Source organism: Vombatus ursinus, unplaced genomic scaffold, assembly GCF_900497805.2.
Source record: "Vombatus ursinus unplaced genomic scaffold, bare-nosed wombat genome assembly UNPS02000749.1, whole genome shotgun sequence".
Classification (NCBI taxonomy): domain Eukaryota; kingdom Metazoa; phylum Chordata; class Mammalia; order Diprotodontia; family Vombatidae; genus Vombatus; species Vombatus ursinus.
Genome location: NW_020940527.1, coordinates 3,136,376 through 3,158,203, shown reverse-complemented (window position 1 = coordinate 3,158,203; position 21,828 = coordinate 3,136,376). Strand labels below are relative to the sequence as shown.

Below are 21,828 nucleotides of genomic sequence, written 5' to 3'. Positions count from 1 at the left end.
GCTTTCTACAGGAAGTCTTTCTTGAACATCACGCCACTCCCCTCCTCCCCACCCCCACCTTTGCTAAAGCTGTTTCAATATTACTGTGCATTATTTTGCACATAGATTGAATTTACTTCTCTGTGTCTTCCTATCCCTTTGTTTGAGGGCAAGGATGATTTCAGTTTTATCTTTGGAGCTCTATTGCTTAGTGATATCGATCCTGCATACAGCAGGTGCTTAATAAATGTTTGAAGTCCCAACTCATATGCTATTCCCCTCCCCCATGGGTGACTTCCTTTTCCTTAAATTTTTGGTCTCCTTTGCTTCTTTTTCCTGTTGCCTTCTCTTACTGGTGTGATGCTTCTTAGAGTACACTCTATAAACCCTTCATCTCCAGTCAACTATAGTGAAGTCCATATAGGCAGGTATTACCTCATTTTTAACCTCTGTACCTCTAGTACCTAGCACACCATAGGGACTTAATAAATGGTTCAGTTGAAATGCATTTTTTCTGCTTCTCTGGGATTCCTTCCTAGAGAGGAACTGGAGAGAATACTTGCATGTAAGCATACTTTGTGAACAGTAATGTAAGGTTTAAGGCATTGTTATTGTTAATCTTAAAAACAAAACAAAACTGATATGTCATTAATTCAGATCGAAGGAAGAGAGTATTCTTTCATAGTGCTGGAGACAGGTAGATAGGATGACAAAACTGACTCCTCTCTTTGAAATTTGTGGGATATGTAGACATATGTGAACATGTTATTTGTTATTGTTTAGTATTTGTAGAAAACACCAATAAACCAGAACCTACCCAAATATGAGGGCAAATCACCAGGAAAAAATCCCAAATATGAAGTATTTTGACCAAATAAAAAAAAAATCTAGTAACATTTTAGCAAACCCAGCCATTTTCTGTTCTATTTCAAATCTGTGCACTTCTCTATAATTGTAGTCAACATGTTAGCTACTTATTCCATCGACTTCCATTTCTATCACTTCGTAAGTTAATTTACTTATACTCTTCTTGCTTATGGCATCACAGTATCCATGATATTAATACCCTTTATTCAATCATTCCTATTGTTGGTTGCAAAAACTGATTATTAAAAACCAGTTGTATTTTTGTATATTGATCAGAATATTGATAAACCATTTTTGTATTCATAGGCTCCCTGCCCCCCTTTCCAGCTGTCCTTGGGTCAAAGGGTGCAATTGGCTCCATGATTTATCCAGGGTGTCCCAAAAGTCCTGGCGCAGTTTAAAGCTATGAAAGAGCTTTTCAAAAAATCCCCAGCAGTCCCCAGTCCAGGAGTGTCCTTGAAGACGTGTCAATGTCTTGCTGTTTGGGTGTAAAACAGTATTTCAAAGTCTTCTTTATTTCTTTTCATTAGGGAATCTGAACTTCTTTTCATGGGGTTATTAACAAGATGAATTCCATCCTACAGAAATCATGTGGGGCCTTTGGCCATTTCCCTAATAATGTTTCCTGAAAGCTACCAAGCAGGAAGCGCCACGACCTTCCTGTGATTCAGCAGAAGCTGGATGACCTTCTATCAGAGACGCTCTCCCTAGTGGGAGGCCAGACTCCAGAACTTCTACAGGCCTTCTTAAGTCTACGTTTCTATGATAAAAAGAAAAAGCATCACATTAAGGCTAAACATGTAAGACACTGGCTGTGTAAGTTCATTAAGCAGCTAAGTATAAAGTTACAAATGAAATAAAAAGGGAAAAGATGTGAAGTACTTTCTTTGGAAAAACTGAAAATGTTTATAGACTCTTAGAAAATTAGCCAAGCTCTTAGAAAAATTTTCCTTGGTAATTATTAGAAGTTTTGATGCTAACATATCGTAAAATCTATTTAGAAACTCAATTGCTTTCTAAATATGAAACTTGTTTACTTTTAGCTGAGAAAAACAAACACGGAGGCAGGTTTGTCTGCCGTCTGGCACTCATGCCTTTCGCTTTGGTTTCATGGCTAGAACAGTGGTTTGAGTTAAAAGAGCAACTTGTGGTCGGATTCCAAGGTCCCCTGTTGAGCTATGTGACCACGAGCAGGGCTCTAACTGTACAGTACTCAGTTTCACACTTACTGAACAGGGTCAACACCAAGCACCAGGTAATATGTCAAGTATTCAGAACTCATGAAATCAAAGACAATCAGTACCAGGATTTTACTTATTTATTAATATGGTCTAAGTAGGTCAATTGTAAATCATTAAAAAACAAAACAAAACAAAAAGCCCAACCCAAAACAACAAAGATGCTTTCTAAAAGACAAAATTTGCACATGGTCCAATAATGGTGTTTGTAACTCTGGGACCTCAGAAGGGATAGCAGAAGCACGAGCTGTTCATTTTCAGGCTTTCCTTACCATTGGAGAAGAAACCTATTCACGCTTTGGTAAATCCATCTGATGCAAAGTGAAACATACCACCATTTGCTTATGAGAAATGATTTTGTTTCCTTATTCACAACAAAACAATTTAACCTCCTCCCCCTTCTCAAATCCCTGAGACTTCGAAAGGATAAAGAAACCAATTTGAAGCTCTTTGAAAGGATTTCTTTGCCACACAACAGCTTGAGTCCAGCACTGAGAAGGGCCCTGGATTTCTGGGTTTAAAAGGATCCTGCTGTTTCACTTCTATACCGTTCCAACGTGAAAATGCCAAGTCTCATTCCAAGCACTCAGCATGCAGTCAACAAGGTCATGTCACAAAGCTGGACTCAACAGTGCTGAGGTATCTAATGACAGAAAATATACCTAAATTTTTTTTTTCTGTTCTTCATTTGGACCTGTCCTGATTATAATTCCAATCATCTTCAAAAGGAACTGCTATCTTTCCTACCTCCTTATTCTGACCATGACTTGGTGAGGTGCTCTAGGCCCAGAATGACTGCCAGGGTGGACTCTTCCCAAGTGGATCACTTTGGGCACATTCACTGCTTGTTAAGTGAAGTTTCCTAAAAACCCCTCAAACCCCAAATGGAAACCTTCCAATTCCTCTGAAACTGACTGTCTCACTTAATCCAATCTCCAGTGGGTTCTTAGGGAAGAAAAATGCTCCCCTGTCAGATAACCTAGTTAAGTTGTAGTGGTTCCCCCCACCCCCCCCGCCCCAGGCATTCTAACTTACATGGAATGTAGTTTATTACAGAGGCACCAAGTGTGAATGTGAGCAAACCATTTCATATGCAGCTCTGACTCCCTGGATCCCAGATGCTGTGCAAAAAAGACCCTCCCCAGCTATGCCCTTGCTTGTGCTCCAGAGGTAATCCCAGCATTGTCAGCCTGAGGACGGGGTAAAGCCCAGCAGCTGTTCAATGGGTTTGTACCGCCATTCATCTGCCTCGAGCTCTTCTACCAAGCCAGCCAGCTTCTCCATCCGAGCAACTTGCTGATCTGGAAGGAATTGAAGAGTAAGCTGTGGCATGGCAATATATCTCATACTAGATACTCAACAGCCACAGAGATGCTCATTAATAAAATCAATAAACAATTTTCAGTCAGCCTTACTCTAGTCATTAAAAAGCAGCTTTACTTTGTGCTGGTTTGACATTTTACAAAGTTTTAATTTGTACAACCGATGCTTCCTAGCAAACAGACAACAAAACCACCAGTTTTTCCTCCAATGGCAATTTTGTTAGTATGCTGCGAGTCAGAAGGCCTGGAAAGGTACAGCACATATTTCTTTTTCATGTATCAGTCCTATTTAATCCCTTTGAGTCATAATACGTTTAGAGCTTGGGCTGGGAGGGTCAGGGAGTCAGTCTAACTGGCCCATGCTCACTGTATACCCATGATAACACATTAGATTCATACATGTGAAAGCAACAAGAAGAACGAGCTTTCTCTTTAAAAGTCACCATTTATAGTCCATCCGTGAGAAAAGGAACTCTTCTAATTCTTTCCCTGTTCCATACTGCTTTGAATGCTACAAGCCTAACGTCAAAGGTAACGGGAGCCCAAATCTAATGCTCTTGGTGGAGAAATAGTCTGGGGGTGAGGGGAAGAGGAAGTAGTATCATAATGAGGATGATGTTTACTATGGGTAACGTGACACTCAGATAAAGATCAATAACCAACTATATAAAGAAACATAAATGAAGTGACCAGGACTTAAATTACTAGCATCTCAGGCTTTCTACATCAGAGGGTAAATGGTAATCGAGATTATGATAATTAAATCAGTATTCCACAGATGCAAGAGCATGGAAATGAATGGAACAGAAAAAACCCCCAAAGGTGCAGACTACACCAGTGCCCTAAGAAAATATGATTACTCCAGCTTTAGCTTTGGGCATTCATTATGTTTGGATCAAGACCTCAGAATGTCCTTGATGACTGGTAACTGAAGAAATCCATTTAAATAGCATTCCTGGCTTTTGGCCACTTGTGTCAGAGTGGCCTGACCTCTGGGGTTCTCTGTGGCCCCCATAGCCAATTTACCCTCACACAGCCAAGCATGTGACACTCATGAACTCACCATGTTTCACCTGTTTAAGTGTAGATGCCACTTGATAGCTGAAAACAGACTCACAAAGGAATCTCTCTGAGCCGTCTGTGAACAGGAAAAGAAGATACTTTATCTGCCCCCAAGACTTTTACAGTTCTTGACAAACTGAGTAAATGCTGATCTGTTCATGGTTTTCTATCCCAGAGTTAATTTCTATGTGTCTTTCTGGAGCTTCTACATTTTTCAATTTCCTCACCTCTGGTCAGTCTTAAAAACATTTCTTAAAAAAGCAAAAGCAAATAACCCTACCCCCATACCCTGGTCAACAGCTTCCCCTCACAGATGAACAGATTCTTTCATTTCACCTTTTCTGTATATGACTTGTTCTAAAGGGCACTGAAGTGACTAATGGACCATCATGATATCTCTATCCCATTGCCCTGTAAAGCTTCCTGACACACAAAGAGCACAGAGTTGGTACCTTCCTTTTCATTCTAAGAAAAATAAAGCTGAAAAAACAGCTGTTGTTGATCTCTGAGATGACACTACTATCTGTCCCTCTGACCATCACAACTGTTGGGTAATTTTATCCTTTAAACGCAGACTGTGACCTTGATTTTCCAAACGAACCAAAACATGACAATTCTGATGGAGATAAGAGTAGGGTGCAATTTCTGAAACTAGCACTATGCCAATCCCAAGAAAGAACACACAATGTGGAGGCTGACTCATGCATGAAGTCAGCACAGAAATTGGTCTTGCTATGACACAGGACTTGGAAATCGATTACGAAACTGGTATGAGCGTGTGTTTCTTTTTACCTTGCAGGGGCTGTCAAAGAATACAACCCAAACACTGTATGTATATGAAGCAGAATATGATACCCTCTTCCTCCCCAGGAGAGCTGAAAGCATCTGCTGCAGTTGTCTTATTGCAAAATCCTAAGGTGTGGGAAGGTGGGAGTCTCAGGTGTGTTTCATTAGATGGCCATTCATGGTGGCATCCCTAGGTCACAAACTCAATGACAGATCAATCTTATGCTGTTGTATCAACCTGGCATTACATGACAAAGAGATGGGGCTAATTCACTCTGTTCCACATATCATTTTTACTTTATTTAAAAAAGGCAAGGTAACAAAAAAGAAATCAAATACAGCACATAATTTAGTTTGACTACAAAATGAAAGAGTGTAAAAGAATTGTAGAATTGAAAAATTATGAAGTGTAGGTGTTAAACGCAACCTCTTCCCTGCATACCGTGCAATAGGCGGAACCCCTTTTTCATTTCATTGTCAGCACTGAGCAGTGCCCTGCATATAAGGTAATACATGCTTGTTGAACTGACTTGAACACCACTAATCTTCTATTCTTTTGACTGTATGCAGGCTACTCATAAACTGCAATGAATCAACAAGCATTTATTAAGTGCCTACTATGTGTTATGTGCTAGGGATACAGGGATTTCTATCCCTGTCTTTTGACTAATTGAACCCAAGAAATGCTAAATGTGGGATGCAAATAATTATACTTCAAACCACAGATGGACTGTAGTCATTATTTGACATTAATGGTAAAATTTATTATTTTAGCTCCTCTGTGTAACTGATGATTTAGCATTTATTATCCTACACACACCCTTGTTTAGACTATCCAATTATATCTGTAAAAGTTTTATTTTACAAAGAGCTAAGCAAAGCGAATCAGGGAGACTGTCCTGGAGGACCTGGTCCTATGTATCAGTATCCCACTTGAGTCAGGAGGGATACATAGGTACAGGTCCAAACAGGGGGTAGTAGCTCCTATTCTTATTTCTGTTGAATTACTCAGGCTATTTGGATAAAGTACTGCAGTATTTATAGATATTTTATGATAAAGAACTTAAAAGTTAAAATAATCCTCCAAAAAGCAGCATAGCAATTCTACTCCTACCATTGCTATCCCTTTATACTCTGATGTATCAAATAGATTGGCTGAGATCTGCAACTCAGTATTAACCACAAAGTCCATCACTACATCCCCACATCCTATTAGATATAATGATGATATCAATCTTAAGCCTGGAATTCCTCCAGAGAGGAGCTAGCCTATAATTCTCCAGCTTTGATTTAGAAATTACAATCAAATTCCCATATAACACACCAAGTAGAGATAAATTAGTTTTTCTCTTAAGGGAACAGGAAAGGTTATAAAATAGGGAAAAATCTCAACTAATTCTAAGAGACTCCTAATAAATTGATTTAAAAGAATATCTTCTGATAATAGGAAATTAAACGATGACTAACAATGATACAAGGTTCTATAGTGTTATAAAAAAGCAGCCACTTGTGGGCTAGGAAGAACCACCTAACTAGATAACTATATAAAAGGGCCAGGAAGAATTAAGAGTTTAGGGCACTGGAGAGACCACACCTGTACATTTTATGTGAGGCTTCAGAAGTCAGACAGCAGGTAAGGGTATCTTACCAGGAAGTTTTCTCACAGAACAAACTGCAAGATATTTGGTTTATCTTATGGAAGATAAAGACTTTAGAGGAACCTGGGAAGGCACAATTGCTTAGTGGAAAGTGAACTGAATGTGGAATCAAGATATCTGGGCTCCTAGTCCTCACTCTGCCACTAAGTCACTGGTTGAGCTTGGCCAAATTACTTCCCTGCCAGGCCAGTTTCCTCATCTTCAAAATGAAGGTGCTGGATGATGAGATTCCCCAAGCTACTCCTAATTTCTAACCATTTACTGTATTACTTTACTGGGATTTTAACTTATACTTGTGACATCAGCCCTTGATCACTTTTATTCAAGAGGCAGACAAATCTCATTCATACATTCTATGACATTAAAGTGAGAAACAAATCCACTGATGACTAGATGAAGACTAGTAATTTTACTGAATTATTTAAAAAGCTAAATGAAAGAAACATAGGAGGAGATTCTTACAAAGTGAGCATCCTTATTAGCCCCTATTTATAGGTGCTGTCTTCATTCTAATGCTCGCGATTTTTTTTTTAATTCACAAAAATTATTTTCTGTTCTCCCCCCATCACCACTGAAAAAGAGAAAAGCAAAACTCTAACAAAAGGAGAGTTAAGCAAAATGAATCCCCATATCACCCATTTCCAAAAAATGCCTCAGTCTATACTGAATCTATCACCTGTCAGGAGGCGGATTGCCATGTTTCATCAAGAGCGTCCTTTGTAATCAGAGTTCTTAAGTCTTTCAAAGTTGTTAGTCTTTACAATGTTGTTATGGTGTAAACTGTTCTTCTGTTTCTCATCACTTCCCTTATTCTGCATACATTCCTGGGTTTCTCTGAAATTGTCCCTATCATCATTTTTACATCATAATAGTATTCTACTATATTAATATGTCAAAATTATTTAGCTATTCCCCTAAATTATGGGTATTCCCTGAATTTCCAGTTCTTTGCCACTACAAAAAACAGTGCAAGAACACTTTTGTACATGTGGGTCCGTTTTAGCTTTCTTTGATGTCTTTGGGGCATCAGCCTAGTAGTGGTATTGCTGGGTCAAAGGATATGTGTGCACTATTCATTCACTTCTTGGGCACAGTTCCAAACTCCTTTCCAGAAGGGCTCGGCTAACTCACAGCTCCACCAAAAGTTCATTAATGTGTCTGTTTTCCCACAATTCCTCTAACATTTGTGCCTTAAGGTACTCAAACTGGCAACAATGGTTAGGGAGTAACCATCTCCAAATTATTTCTAACAGCTTGCTCTCTAAAAGGTTGAGTAACATTTTCCAGATTTTGGAGAAGTTTTACAACTAAGAAAATGAACTAGTAATAATACACTGAATGGAAACTTACTGGAGTTAGTTTACTTAAATTTTGAGACTCACAAATTTATACTAGAAAATAACCATACCTTTTCATAAAGTGTAATGGGATGGGAGAGGAACTGATGAAACCATAACTGAGAAAAGCATCAACATTTAGACTCAACTCAGAGGGCTTTCTTTCCTCTTGCTAATATTTGAGGGTAATCTGGTATACACTGAAAAGTGATGCTAATGATCTTAAGGACATGGAGATATTGCCTATATTAAAAGTACAGTTTTTTTTTTTCTCTTCTGTAGCTAGAATGAAATGCTGCCAATTCAACTTATTTCTAAGTCTAAATGGAGCCTCTTAGGCCTATGTGGAAACTACTAAGTAATTAAATTTTTAATTTGGTTTGATGCCAAATTCCTCCACTCCATATAACTCATACTACCATATGGGGTGCTGTGCTTAACAAACAGAACACCAGCGACAAACAGCTTACAGGGTCAATGATGCTAACACATGCATCTTACTACTCAGCACGCCTTCTAGTTTCAGATTTCTATAAGATTAGAAGGACAGAAGCCCATGTCAGAACTGTTATTAATTACACTCCAGGACAAATATAAACTCCTCTGTTTGACATTTAGAGACCTTCATAACCTGGCTCCTTCCCACTTTCCAGGCTGACTACCCCCATCCACATTCATGAGAACCAGGCACGTGGCTGGTCTCCATCTCCTCACCCTGAGCATTTTCACTGGCTGCCCCTCATGCCTGGAATTTTCTCCTTCCTCATCTATGTCTCCCCCTCCTGAGGTTCCCGCTAAAACCCCATCTTCTACAAGAAGCTTTCCCCAATCCTTCTAATTCTAGTACCTTCCCTCAGTTGATAATCCTGGATATGTCCTGTCCTTACATGGTTTTTGCATATGGTCTCCCCTGTATTAGACTGCCTTTGAAAGCAGGTACTACGTTTTTGCCATTCTTTGTACTCTCAGAACTTAGCAGTAGCTGGCACATAATAGGAGCTTAATAAATGTTTGTTCACTTGACTACACTGCTAAGTTATTCACTATATTAATAATACAAACCAAGTCTAGAAGTCTTCATGGGCTTCATAGTTAACCCTCCTGCATTTTTCTTTCACAAATTACCTCTCTGCTTCCCCAGGTTAAAAGCACTGATTCCACAAGCAGATTCCTCAAACGGCAGATTTCACCTTTCTCATGTGTCAAGCAAAGAGAGATTTCCAGATAAATTTATAAATGTGAAAACTGAAGGCTGTAATATCCAAAAGGATGATAAACTGCTTTGGGGGAGGGGAGGGAGAGAACAACTTTGCACCAAATAATAACCCTTCATATTTGTTTACATTGTGCTTTAACATTTACAAAGTATTTTTCTCATACTAACTTATGATGTAGCTAGGTGCAAGTACAATTATCCCCATTTTACAGATGGGGAGAATGTGACAAGAAAGGTAAATTGACTAGCTACACAGCTTTTAAGTAGCAGAATCAGAAAAGGAATTGAGGTCTTCTGATTCCAGGTCAAGTCCTCTTTTCACAGACGACAAGGCCTGCCTCTCGTACATCCTAACCCTTCCAAGGCTCTGCTGAGGACCCAGGTTCATTGGTAACACTAGAAATAAAGAGATAAAGGGCTAATCAAGAAAGAGATTAGTGGCGATCAGAAGGGAAGGGTTCCCATACCCCCAAGGGATTAGCTCAGTTGGTTACTGTGTTATGCTAAAAAGGCTGAGGTCCAGGGTTGGTTTTCCCATATGTCCAGTTACCTTTGCTCTTTTCCATGGCCACAGACTGCATCCCTAACCTTGGCCAGCTGTTTTGCAAATGTCTGTTGTTGGTCACAAGGAGGTCTGAATGAGAGAGTGAGGATGGTTCAATGCAAATCCATCTCTACCACTGGAAAAACTCAAAGCACATGCCCTGGCAGTGGGGTTAGTATTGCCAACTTTACATTTAGTCTATTTTAAAATTAAGTTTATATATATATGCATATATAGAGAGTTTAGTCTATATTGAGACTATTTTCATCTTCCAGAAACTACCTAGGTAATGGGGTTTATTTTTCTTTAGTTTGATAAGCTAAAAAAAATACACCTTGCTAACTATAGGTCAAAGAGTTTTCATGCTTTGGGACAGATGTTCCCCGGATGTTAGGGACAAAACAGGGAACTTGAAAAAGAGGATATTTTATCTTGAGGTTGGTATATTTCTGTCTACATTTCTTTTAATAGATCATTTACTATTTTATTAATATTAATTATAGATTGGAATCCAATTATTTAGCAAAAAGCAGAGTATGATCACCTTCTAACATTTCTCCAGCTCCTTTGGGGTAGGTGAAAAGGGCTTTCCGTGGTGGGGCAAGGTCTGAAACACTAAAGCCAGATCCAGTTACAGAACTTCCACTGACCCCTCCAGCCGAGGAGGAAGATGAAGAGGCAGCCATTTTCTTTCTAGTCAATGAGAGAGAAAGGAAAAAAACAAAACAAAACAATAAACAGCAGTTGGTAAGTTTATAGAACACAGAACCAGAGAAGACTGAATTCAGTTCTGGGAAGCAGTCAGATCTTCTCTCACAGCCTCCCCATTCCGTATGTCCTGGGTGAAATCCTGACTCTAGTTTGGAATAAATTTGCTGGTAGTTGGCTTTCTTAAAAATAACAAAAACAACAAACCACCACTACCACCAAAAAACACAAACCCCCATACTTCCCACCTTCTAAAAAGCATCATTATTGATGTTAAAAGGAAGCTCAGGACAGAAGGTGTAAACAGTTTACAGGTTATGACTCAGGTGCCAAGCAGGCAGGGCTGATGTTAACAACATGACTGGAGAAGAAACCAAACTATGTCACTGAGAAAGTAAGTATGCCAGAAAGAACAATTTGTCCTGGATACACACTTATCATTCCATGCCAAAACCAAAAAACTTGTAAGGATTTCCAAGTAAATCTCCAGCCTCCTAGGTGAACACTGGGTTCCATTCCTTGCGTGAAGTAATCAATCCAAAATACAAGTTATTTGCCTTTTCATTTTTAGAACTCTGCATACATTTAAAGCAAATGTAGTACTCAAAGTCATCACCTGGTGGCGTCTCCAAACTAAAAATACTCCTCATTAAAAGATCACTAAAATCTATCAATACAATAGCCTGTGAATGTTTAATATCCATGTTGGATTCAAGTGCCAGGAAAAACAAAGGCTCCCAACCTTAACAGAGAAATTTCTACTGAACAAACCTACTATTCACTACTAGAATATATTAAAAAATTTTTTTTGCTAGATATGTTTGCATAGTGCCTTGCATATAGTTGGTACTTAAAATGTTTGCTATCCAGAATTGAATACATTTAATCTAAATAACCCTGGTGAAAAGGTTCTCTTTAAAGCTTGTCCATTTTCTGAAAAAGACTGTCTATTTTCTGGTTTTCCATATGAAGAAAAAAAAAGAAACAAAAACCACTTCTGAAACATCATTCTGCTTCCTCACTTCTCTGATGATAATTTAAAGGCAGTTCAAAACAAGGAGCTTGGTTTCTGGTTTACATGTGCAAGTGATACTGAGACAGGTTACAGGTCTGTAGGCTAGGGGCAGTATAGAAACTGGTATAGATGAGGGCCCATTAAAAGTGTGTCTCTATGAAATTAATCTTACTATATCCTACATCAAAACTCTTTCTTACTTCCCACAAAGTTGATCACAATCAGTCATAAAAAGAAAAATCATACTATTATAGGTTTTAGAGTTGGAAGGAACATTAAAAAGGAAGGGAAGGAAATACGTATTTATATAGTACTTCTATGTGCACAGTGCCAGGCACTGTGCCAAGTGCTTTTTACAGATAATCTCATTTGATTTTTACAACAACCCAGCAAAGTAGGCATGATTATTATCTCTAATTTACAGTTGAGGAAATTGAGACAGAGGTTAAGAAGACGTGCTCATGGTCACATAGCTGCTAAGTGTCTGAGGTAGCATTTGAACTCAGGTCTTCCTGAATCCAGGCTCACTGCTCTATCTACTGTACGACCAACAGGTTCTGGTCATTTAGTCTAATCTTCTCGTTTTACAGATTAGAGGGGAAGAAGGGATGTGTGATGCTGAGGCCCAGAAAGTGGAAATGAAATGTCAAAAAGGTAGTAAGTAGCCAAGCTGGAATTAGAACCCAGGTCTTTTCCCTGTAACTCTCTTTCTACAACACCACTGCTACCTTCTCAGTGATGCTGATAGTGATAAGAAGTAAGATGATTAAAATAATGATGGATGGTGAAAATGATGATTATGATGGTGATGTATAAAATTTATAGCAAAAATCTTAGCTACACTGCACAAAAGCTGGGTTGGTAAAAAGTTACTGGATCAAGAGAGGGCTTTACAATATTTTTTGAATGCTATTGTCTTAACACAGAGCCTTAATGGACCAAGCCTAAATCTCCAAGTGGTCTTGATGTTAGTTTTGATAATCTGAACAAATAGGAGAACCACACCCCTCCCTCCTTTTGAAGAAATCAGAGCCCTTATTCTTTCACTGGTTCCACAACCACACCTACTACATAGAAAATATTTTTGTGTAAAGCTCACAAAAATTTCGAATATTTTATCTAACCTTTTTTGATTCATCCAGGTGAATACTTTATTCTCTAAAGGCAAAAAAAAAAAAAAGAGCTTTCGACTTGCAGATCAGGGCACCCAAATGATTGCTATGCATTTAACTTCTAAAGCTATGCCAGTAAATTTTTAACTGAATATAATTAAAAAGGATTCCCTCTCATCGAGTGTATTTAGAAATGAGTAACAGTCCTACTATCATCCAATTCAATGACAAACAATAGGCCCTATATGCATTCCTAACAATCATTATAGAGGTGAGGGCATTCATTTAAGCAAATTCTACCCCTTTAATAATAAGGGTTTTTTTGAATGCTATTATTTATATTAGAAGAGAAATTTAATTAGAAGTGGATTTAATAATTCTTATATTTCACATAAATCACAGTATTTTGGAGCCAAAAGGGACCTTAAAGATAATGTAGTTTAACCCCTTCATTTTTTAAAATTAAATTTATTTTTAATTAGTGAAAACATGCCTTTTCTTCCTTCCATCGACTCTCCCTCCCCAATAGAGAAAGAATAAAAAATAAAATGCATTATAAACAGATTGAGCAAAACAATTCCTGTATTGACCATGTGCAAAAAAAATTTGTCTCAATCTGCTCTCCTGAGCCCATCACGTCTCTAGATGGCAGTATATTGCATGTTTCATCCTGAGTCCTCTGGAATTGTGGTTGGTCAGTGCCTTGATTACAGAGTTCCTAAGTCTTTCAAAGTTATTTGTCTGTAATATTGTATTGAGAACAATAAAAATTGTTCTCCTGCTGACTTCACTCTTCATCAGTCCATAAAAGTCTCCCAAGTTTCTCTGAAACCATTCCCTTCATCATTTCTTACAGCATGATAGTATCCCATCACATTCATATACCATAACTTGTTCAGCAATTCCCCAATTGATGTTCATCCCTAAATCTCCAATGTTTTCACTGAAAAAAAAAAGAAAAAAAAAGAGAAAAAAATAAAAGGAAAAGCTGCTATTAATAGTTTTGCATATATGGGTCCTGTCCTTTTCCTTCCTCTGATCTCTTTGGGAGTATAGAACTAGTAGTAAAGAGTACATGAAGTTTAATAGCTTTTTGAGCATAATACCAAATTGCTTTCCAGAGTGGCCAGACCAACTCCCAGCTTCACCAACAGGGCATTTGTTAATGTGCCTGCTTTCCCCTTGCCCCTCTTTGTTGTTTAGTCATTTCGGTCAAGTCTGGCTCTTCGTGACCCCTTTTTGGGGTTCAACAAATCTTCCTAAAGCACAGGTCCGACCGTGTCACTCTTCTATTCAGTAAATTCCAAAGGCTCTTTATTGACTACAGGATCAAATATGAAATCTGGTTTGGCTTTTGGCTCCTTCCTCCCTTTCCAGTCTTCTTACACTTAACTTCCCTCTTCATACTTATGATGCACTGACTTTGGTTTCCTTACTGTTTCTCACAAAAGACACTCAATCTCATGCATTTTCACTAGCTGTCTCCTCCATGTTTAGGAATGTTCTCCCTTTATGCCTTGTCCTCCTGGCTTCCTTCAAGTCTCCATTAAAATACTACCCCCTTTTTTTTGGGGGGGGGGAAGGCACACACCAAGGCAATTGGGGTTAAGTGACTTGCCCAGAGTCACACAGCTAGTGTCAAGTGTCTGAGGCCTAATTTGAACTCAGGTCCTCCTGACTCCAGGGCTGGTACTCTAACCACTGAGCAAACTAGCTGCCCCAAAATACTGCCTTCTGCAAGAAGTTTGCCCATATCAAGTTCTGGGTCACAGTTTCAGGGTGTAGCACTTGTGATCTGTCACAAGGGAGCAGGGGCCCTGGTCACAGTTCCAAAGCAAAGAGGAGCACTAGCGCCTGTGGCTGCAGGGGAGCAGGGACCCTTCCTGGATAAATACCAAAGGGCACGCCAGAAGATCAATGACCATACCTTTGCCTGGATCACACAACCTTAAAAGCACTGAAAACAGCTGCATGAAAAGGCCTCAAGCTCCCCACACTCAGGTGAGCAGAGCCCAACTTTAATATAAAGTTCAAAGTCAAGAAATAGGCTGGAAAAATAAGCAAACAACAACTTGACTACTAAAAAAAAAAACACAAAGCTACTTCAGTGGCAGGGAAGACTAAGACACAAACTAAGGAGACATTAATTTGAAAACAGCTTCAACCAAAGCCTCAAAGATAAATGCTAATTGGAGCCCAACAAGAATTCCTGGAAGAGTTAAAGAAAGAGATAAGAGTGGTAGAATAAAAAGTGGGAAAAGAAATGAGAGTGATACAAGAAAAATATGAAAAGAGAACTAACAGATTGGTAAAAGAGTCACAAAAAAAATAATGAAGAAAAGAACTCCATAAAAAGTAGAATGGGGGGCAGCTAGGTGGCGCAGTGGATAGAGCACTGGCTCTGAAGTCAGGAGGACCTGAGTTCAAATCCAGCCTCAGACCAAACACTTGACACTTACTAGCTGTGTGACCCTGGGGAAGTCACTTAACCCCAATTGCCTAAAAAAATAAAATAAAATAAAATAAAATAGAAAAAGTAGAATAGGCCAAACAAAAAAGAGGTACAAAAGCTAACAGAAGAAAATAATTCCTTAAAAATTGGAATTGGGAAAGTGAAAGCTAATGACTCTCCGTGAGACATCAAGAAACAATAAAACAAAGTCAAAAGAATGAAAAAATAAAAGAAAATGTGAAATATCTTATTGGAAAAATAACTTGGAAAAGAGACTGAGAGATAAATTTAAAAATTAATTGGACTACCTGAAAGCCATGATCAAACAAAGAGCCTAGACATCATATTTCAAGAGATCATGAAGGAAAACTGCCCTGATATTCTAGAACAAGAGGGTGAAACAAACTGAAAGAATCCAGTAATTACTACCTAAAAGAGATCCCAAAACGAAAACTCCCAGGAATATTATAGCAAAAGCCCAGCCAGAAAGAAACAATTCAAACATTGTGGAGCCACAGTCAATATCACCTAAGATTTAGCAGCTTCTACATTAAAGGACAGGAGGGCTTGGAATATGATATTCTGAAAAGCAAAGGAGCTAGGACTACAACCAAGAATCACCTACCCAGTTGGGTATAATCCTTCAGGAAAAAATGGTCATTAAATGAAATAGGACTTTCAAGCATTCCTCATGAAAAGACCAGAGCTAAACAAAAAATCTGACATTCAAACACAAGACTCAAGAGAAGCATAGAAAAGCAATCATAAGGGACTCAATGAAGTTAAACTGCTTACATTCCTATCTGGGAAGATGATACATGTAACTCTAAAGAACTTTATCATTATTGGGGCAGTTAAAAGGAGTTTACATAGACAGAGGGCATGGATATCAAGCTAGCATCGTCTCAAAAACAAAAAGGGGTAAGGGAGAATAGAATGGGGAAAATTTCCTCACATAAAAGAGATTGTAAGGAAAAGCCTTTATGATGGAGAGACAATGGGGGTGGTGGTGGCAGGCAACTCAATTGGGCATAGAAATCTCTTACCCAACAGGGAAAAAGGAGGGAGGGACAATGATAAAAGGGAGGGCAGATTAAGGGAGGCAGTGGTCAGAAGCAAAACAAACTTTTGAAGAGAGACAGGATAAAAAGAGAGAGAAAAGGATAAAGAGAAGAAAATAAGATATAGGCAAATAGGCAGTAATCATAACTGTGAATGTGAATGGGATGAGCTCACCAATAAAAAAGATGCAGATATGGATTAGAAACCAGAACTCAACAATACAGTGTTTACAAGAGACACACTTGAAACAGAAAGATACACACAGAGTTAAAATAAAGGGTTGGAGTAGAATCTATTATGCTTCAGCTGAAGTAAAAAGGACAAGGGTAGCAATCATGATCTCAGACAAAGCAAAAGCAAAAACAGATCTAACTAAAAGAGATAATTGGGGAAACTTCATTTTGCTAAAAGGTACCATAGACAATAAAGTAATATAAAAAATTTTAACAGCAAATTTCTCTGATAAAGGCCTAATTTCTCAAATATATAGGGAACTGAGTCAAATTTATAAAAATAAGAGCTTTTCTTTCTTTTTTTTCTTTAATTTATTTTTAATTTTCAACAATCACTTCCAAAAACTTGTGAGTTTTAAATTTTCTCCCCCATCCCCCCCTACTCCCTCCCCAAGACGGCATGAAATCTGAGGTAAGCTCTACATGTACATCCCTATTAAACATATTTTCACATTAGTCATGTTGTAAAGAAGAATTAGAACCCGTAAGAGGAACCACAAGAAAGAAGAAACAAAACAAAACAGAAGGAAAAAAAAAGAGCAAATAGTATGCTTCGATCTGCATTCAAACTCCATAGTTCTTTCTCTGGATGACAGCTTTTTCCATCATGAGACTAAAATAAGAGCTTTTCCCAAATGATAAATGGTCAAAGGATATGAACAGGAAATTTTCAGAAGAAGAAATCAAAGCTATCTCATATGGAAAAATGCTCTAAATCACCAGTGATTAGAGAATGCAAATTAAAACTCTGAAGTTCCACCTCACACCTATCAGAAATGACAAATGCTGAAAGGGATGAAGAAAAATAGGTATACTAATAAACTCTTGGTAAAATTGTGAACTGGTCCAACCATGTTGGAGAACAATTTGGAACTATACCCAAAGGGCTATAAAACTGCATACCCTTTGACCCAGCAATACTCTACTAGGTCGGTATCCCAAAGAGAGCAAAGAAAAAGGAAAAGGACCTATATGTAAAAAAAATATTTATAGCAGCTCTTTTTGTGTTGGCAATGAATTGGAAATTGAGAAGATGCTTATCAATTGGGGAATGACTGAATGAGTTGTGGCATATGATTGTGATAGAGTACTATAAGAAATGATGAGGGGGGTTGTTTCAGAAAAACATGGCAAGACCTATGTGAACTGATACTAAGTGAAGTGAGAAGAACTGGAAGATTATTGTACACAGTAACAGCAATATCGTAATAATGATTAACTGTGAAAGACTTGGCTATTCTGATTAATACAGTGATCCAAGAAAATCCCAAAGGACTTATGATGAAAAAAATGCTATCTACCTCCAGAGAGAGAACTGATGGATTCTGAGTGCAAACTGAAGCATAATGTTCTTGTTTTATTTTTTTTTTTGTTAATACGGCTAATGTGGAAATATTTTCCATGATCTCACAGGCATAATTAATTGAAATCACGTTGCTTACCTTCTTAGTGGGTAGGGAAGGAGTGGGAGGGAGAGAATTTGGAACTGAAAATCTAAAAAACCCAAACCCACAATAAATAAATAATAAATTGGAAACATCATCATCATCATCCTGAGAAGGGGTCTATAGGCTTCACTAGACTACCAAAATGATCTTTTATCCTCTCTCCCTCCAAATTAGGAAGCCCTGTATTATGAACAGGCATTGAGCTAAGCACTAGAGAACAGTTCAATTCCAGTCGAAATACTTCTCAGAAACATATTTAAATTTGAGGGGCAGCTAGGTGGAGCAGTGGAAAGAGCACCGGCCCTGGATTCAGGAGAACCTGAGTTCAAATCCGGCCTCAGACACGTAACACTTACTAGCTCTGTGACCCTGGGCAAGTCACTTAACCCCACTGCCTAGCCAAAAAAAAAAAAAAAAAAAAACACAAAAAAACCCAACCAAACAAACAAAAAACAACAACCCAAAAACCAAAGAGAAGAAATTTAGTCCTTATATAGGACCAGTTCTATACTGCTAATTTTACCTGGTTACTTTGTTGTGAATCTTATGTGAATCACCACATGGAACAAATTTTCACTGTTGTCTTATTTTTTTCCCCCACTAAGAAGTCTCAAGGGCCAGGCTCTTCACATATTTTTAGCACACTTATATGGAAACATTTATTCTTCTTGAACTCTAGACTTTCTCTACCAGACTCCAGAAACCTCTTCATCCTGGGAGCTCACTCTAGACCTAGAATCCATGCAAGTACCAAGTGCCCCTGTAGCTTCTCATTCAGATTGGGTGGCTCCTCGAAGAACCTCCATTTAAAGAGAATACCCAGGCCAGCCAGGTCTGATTCCTTCCTAATGCTGCACTAAGGACTCTCTACCACCCTGCCTATAGGGCATCCAGTTTGAAATGTGGTGTTCAGGAGTGAGACTAGGGCAAGATATATGAATCTGGGAGTCATCTAATAAGGTGATTAAGTAAGAAAGTACAGAGACAGAAGAGAAAGAATCCTGGGAAAGAACCTTAGGGTACATTCATATTTGGGGTCAATATATGGATGATGATTCAGCAAAGGAAAATGAGGTCTGGTCAGATAGGAGGATAACAAAAGAGTGTCAAAAATCCTGAAGACAGGAGAGGATCCAGGAAGAAAGGGTAGTCAGTATTATTAAAGGCAGTAGAGAGATTAAGACAGTGATTAAGAAAAGGTAGTAACTGAGTAGGGCTTTAAAGGACGCATAGAAATTCAACAAACAAGTCTACTTGTGATTTCCCTATAGATATGTGCCATCTCCTGCCTCCAGGCAATTGGTCCCCTATATACATGCCCACTGCACTCAGCCTCTTAGAATTCTTAGCTTCCTTCAGAGCACAGCTTAGTCATGCATAAGTTCCCAAATCACTTTACTGGAGTGGGGAAAAACTGGAGGCAGGCAGACCCACCAGCAGCTATTATAATAATTCAGGTTCAAGGTGATGAGGAACTGCACTAGAATGGTAGCTGTATCAGAACAGAAAAGGAGAAATATTTGAGAGATGCTGCAAATGTACAATCAACAGACCATGGCAAGAGATTGGATATGGGGAGTGAGAGACAGTGAGGAGTACACGATGAGGACCCCTAGGTTATGAGCTTGGGTGACTGGGATGGTAGTGTTCTTGACAGTAATAGGAAATTTAGGAAGAGGGAAGGCTTGAGGAGAAAGATATTAAGTTCCATTTTGGACATAAGATGTCTACCAGATGGACTGGATGGTAGATCTGGGAATTATCAGCATAAAACTGATGAGATCATCAACCTGAGTAGTACAGAGAGAGAAGAGAAGAGGGCCCAGGACAGAGCCTTGGGGACAACCAAGGCTAGCTAGTGGGTGTGACCAGGATGAAAATCCAGGAAAGGAGACTGAGGAGTGGCCAGAGAGGTAGGAGAACCAGGAGAGGGCAGCATCACAAAAACCTAGAGAAGAGAGTATCAAGGAAAAGAGGGGGATCAACACCATTAAAAGCTGCAGAGAGGTAAGAAGGATGGATGAGGATTGAGGCCATTAAATGGGCAATTAAGAAATTATTGTTAACTCTGGAGAGAACAGTTTCAGTTGAATGATGAGATCAGGAGCCAAACTACAGAGACAAAGAAAAGAGAGGGAGAAATAGAAGTGAAGGCACCAGTCACAGACCAGCCTTCTTAAGCAGTGTAACCACACTAAGGAGGAGAGACATGGGATTACATAGCTATAGGAGACAGATGGGTTAAGTGAGGCAGATACTGGTGTATTTGTAGGCAGCAGATGAGCAACCAGTGCACAATAAGATATATGAAGGCCTTTCATGACTCTTTCAGTTGCTAGTTCTCCTTCCCTCTGGACATTTTGTTCTTTCCTTATTTGTGTAAATGTCACATTCCTCCCCTCTCCCAGTGGACCATAAAACTCCTCCTGGCCAGGAGCTGTTTTGTTTTTCTTTTGTATGCCCCAAGCCTAGTACACCTTTTGCATGTTTGTTTAGTTCAATTTGTTGAACAAGTGAAGGGGTGGGCAAAGACACAAAGAATAACATGACTTATGGCAGGGAGGTGGGGAAAATACAAAATTGATAAGGAAGTAGTAAGAGGAAAATAAGTCAGGGCAGTGCCAGATTAGAGTCTGAATTTTCATGGATAAGTAATGGATAACCACTTAAGAGTTGTGAGCAGAGGAGTAACAAGTTTAGTGTATAGGAGGTTGTCTGCCAGATGTCTGAAGGATGAATGAGGGAGGGGGACAGCAGAAGGTGAGGGAGAAGACTGGTTAGGGTTTTTTTTTAAATGACTAATAATGATGGATAGCCTATACTAAGGCTGCAGCCATGGGAAGAAAGAATAAAGGATATATTTGTTGGAGAGACACTATAGAAAAATCCTAGGGCTCTGACCTCAGAATAAGACACAGGGTCACAGATTGTAAGCCTGAAAGGACCTACTCTTAATGAAGTTTACAAAGTGATGTCTTTTTAAAGAACTCACATCATTTTGACTTTAATGGACAAAGATCTTGCAAGTGGGGCCAAAGCCCCATGCAAAGACCATGCAAATCAGGGCCAAAGGCAGGTTATCGTTCAGCAATTAGGAATGCATTTCTAGGAACCACTGCAGTAAATGTGTTCCTTCCTAATCTGTCTAATTTAAACCGCTGGATTACAACCTTCTCTTTGACAAAAGAATGAAGCCATGGTGCAGAGTAGATACGACTGTGGGGGGGGTGAATGGGATGAGATTCTAGCTACAGGGTCCTCCTTAAAGGGCTGGAATTTAGAGTGGTGTCACGCCACGCCACGCCACGCCACGCCGACCTAAGCCAAGCCAAGCCAAGCCAAACTCAACTCTACCCTGGCCCTCCTTGATTCTCCTGGGGCAGGATAGAGGAATCACATCGCGCACGCGCAAACTTACGGAGGGGGTGGGGAGGAGAGGATCTGACTCCGCATGCGCAATGGGAGCAGCACGGAATGAAAAAATTTCTCTCTACACTCATGCCGCTGGGAGGGGATTCTTCTCAAGCCAGGCCCCTTCCACTTCTCCCTTCGTTTCCGTCTTGACGGCTAAAGCTCCCGGGATCCTCGTCTCTCCTCCCCCACTTCCCACCGTCCCTCCTCGCTCAAGCTCCTGAGCACGCTTCCATTAAGCAGGTCACTCACCACAACCACTGGCCTTTCGGCCACTCCGGCGCTCGCTGCTCCAGCCCCTCCCCCAGGAGCCGTGGGCGTCAGTGAAGGGTAGCGCTCGCACCAAGTGCCCGTGCCGGCGTCGGCGTACGGAGAGCT

At 39.4% G+C, this 21,828-nt stretch overlaps 1 protein-coding gene across 3 annotated transcripts; it reads right to left on the bottom strand.

Annotated features, from left to right (window-relative positions):
• Nucleotides 1-1,031: 1,031 nt before the first annotated feature.
• Nucleotides 1,032-21,821, bottom strand: ANAPC16 (anaphase promoting complex subunit 16). 3 transcript variants are annotated; one of them, XR_003568781.1, is made up of 6 exons: nucleotides 21,703-21,818; nucleotides 10,554-10,702; nucleotides 10,016-10,099; nucleotides 4,470-4,544; nucleotides 3,120-3,385; nucleotides 1,032-1,606 (listed from the first exon to the last, which is right to left on the bottom strand). XR_003568781.1 is itself a non-coding variant. In XM_027858509.1 (5 exons), the coding sequence occupies exons 2-5, from the start codon at nucleotides 10,693-10,695 to the stop codon at nucleotides 3,270-3,272; spliced, it is 417 nt and encodes a 138-aa protein (XP_027714310.1). In that variant the 5' UTR covers nucleotides 10,696-10,702; nucleotides 21,703-21,818; the 3' UTR covers nucleotides 2,147-3,269. The 3 variants fall into 3 exon arrangements, 2 of the variants coding, with proteins under 2 accessions (XP_027714310.1, XP_027714325.1); XM_027858509.1 differs by lacking the exon at nucleotides 1,032-1,606 and having other exon boundaries at nucleotides 2,147-3,385; XM_027858524.1 differs by lacking the exons at nucleotides 1,032-1,606; nucleotides 10,016-10,099 and having other exon boundaries at nucleotides 2,147-3,385; nucleotides 21,703-21,821.
• Nucleotides 21,822-21,828: the final 7 nt, after the last annotated feature.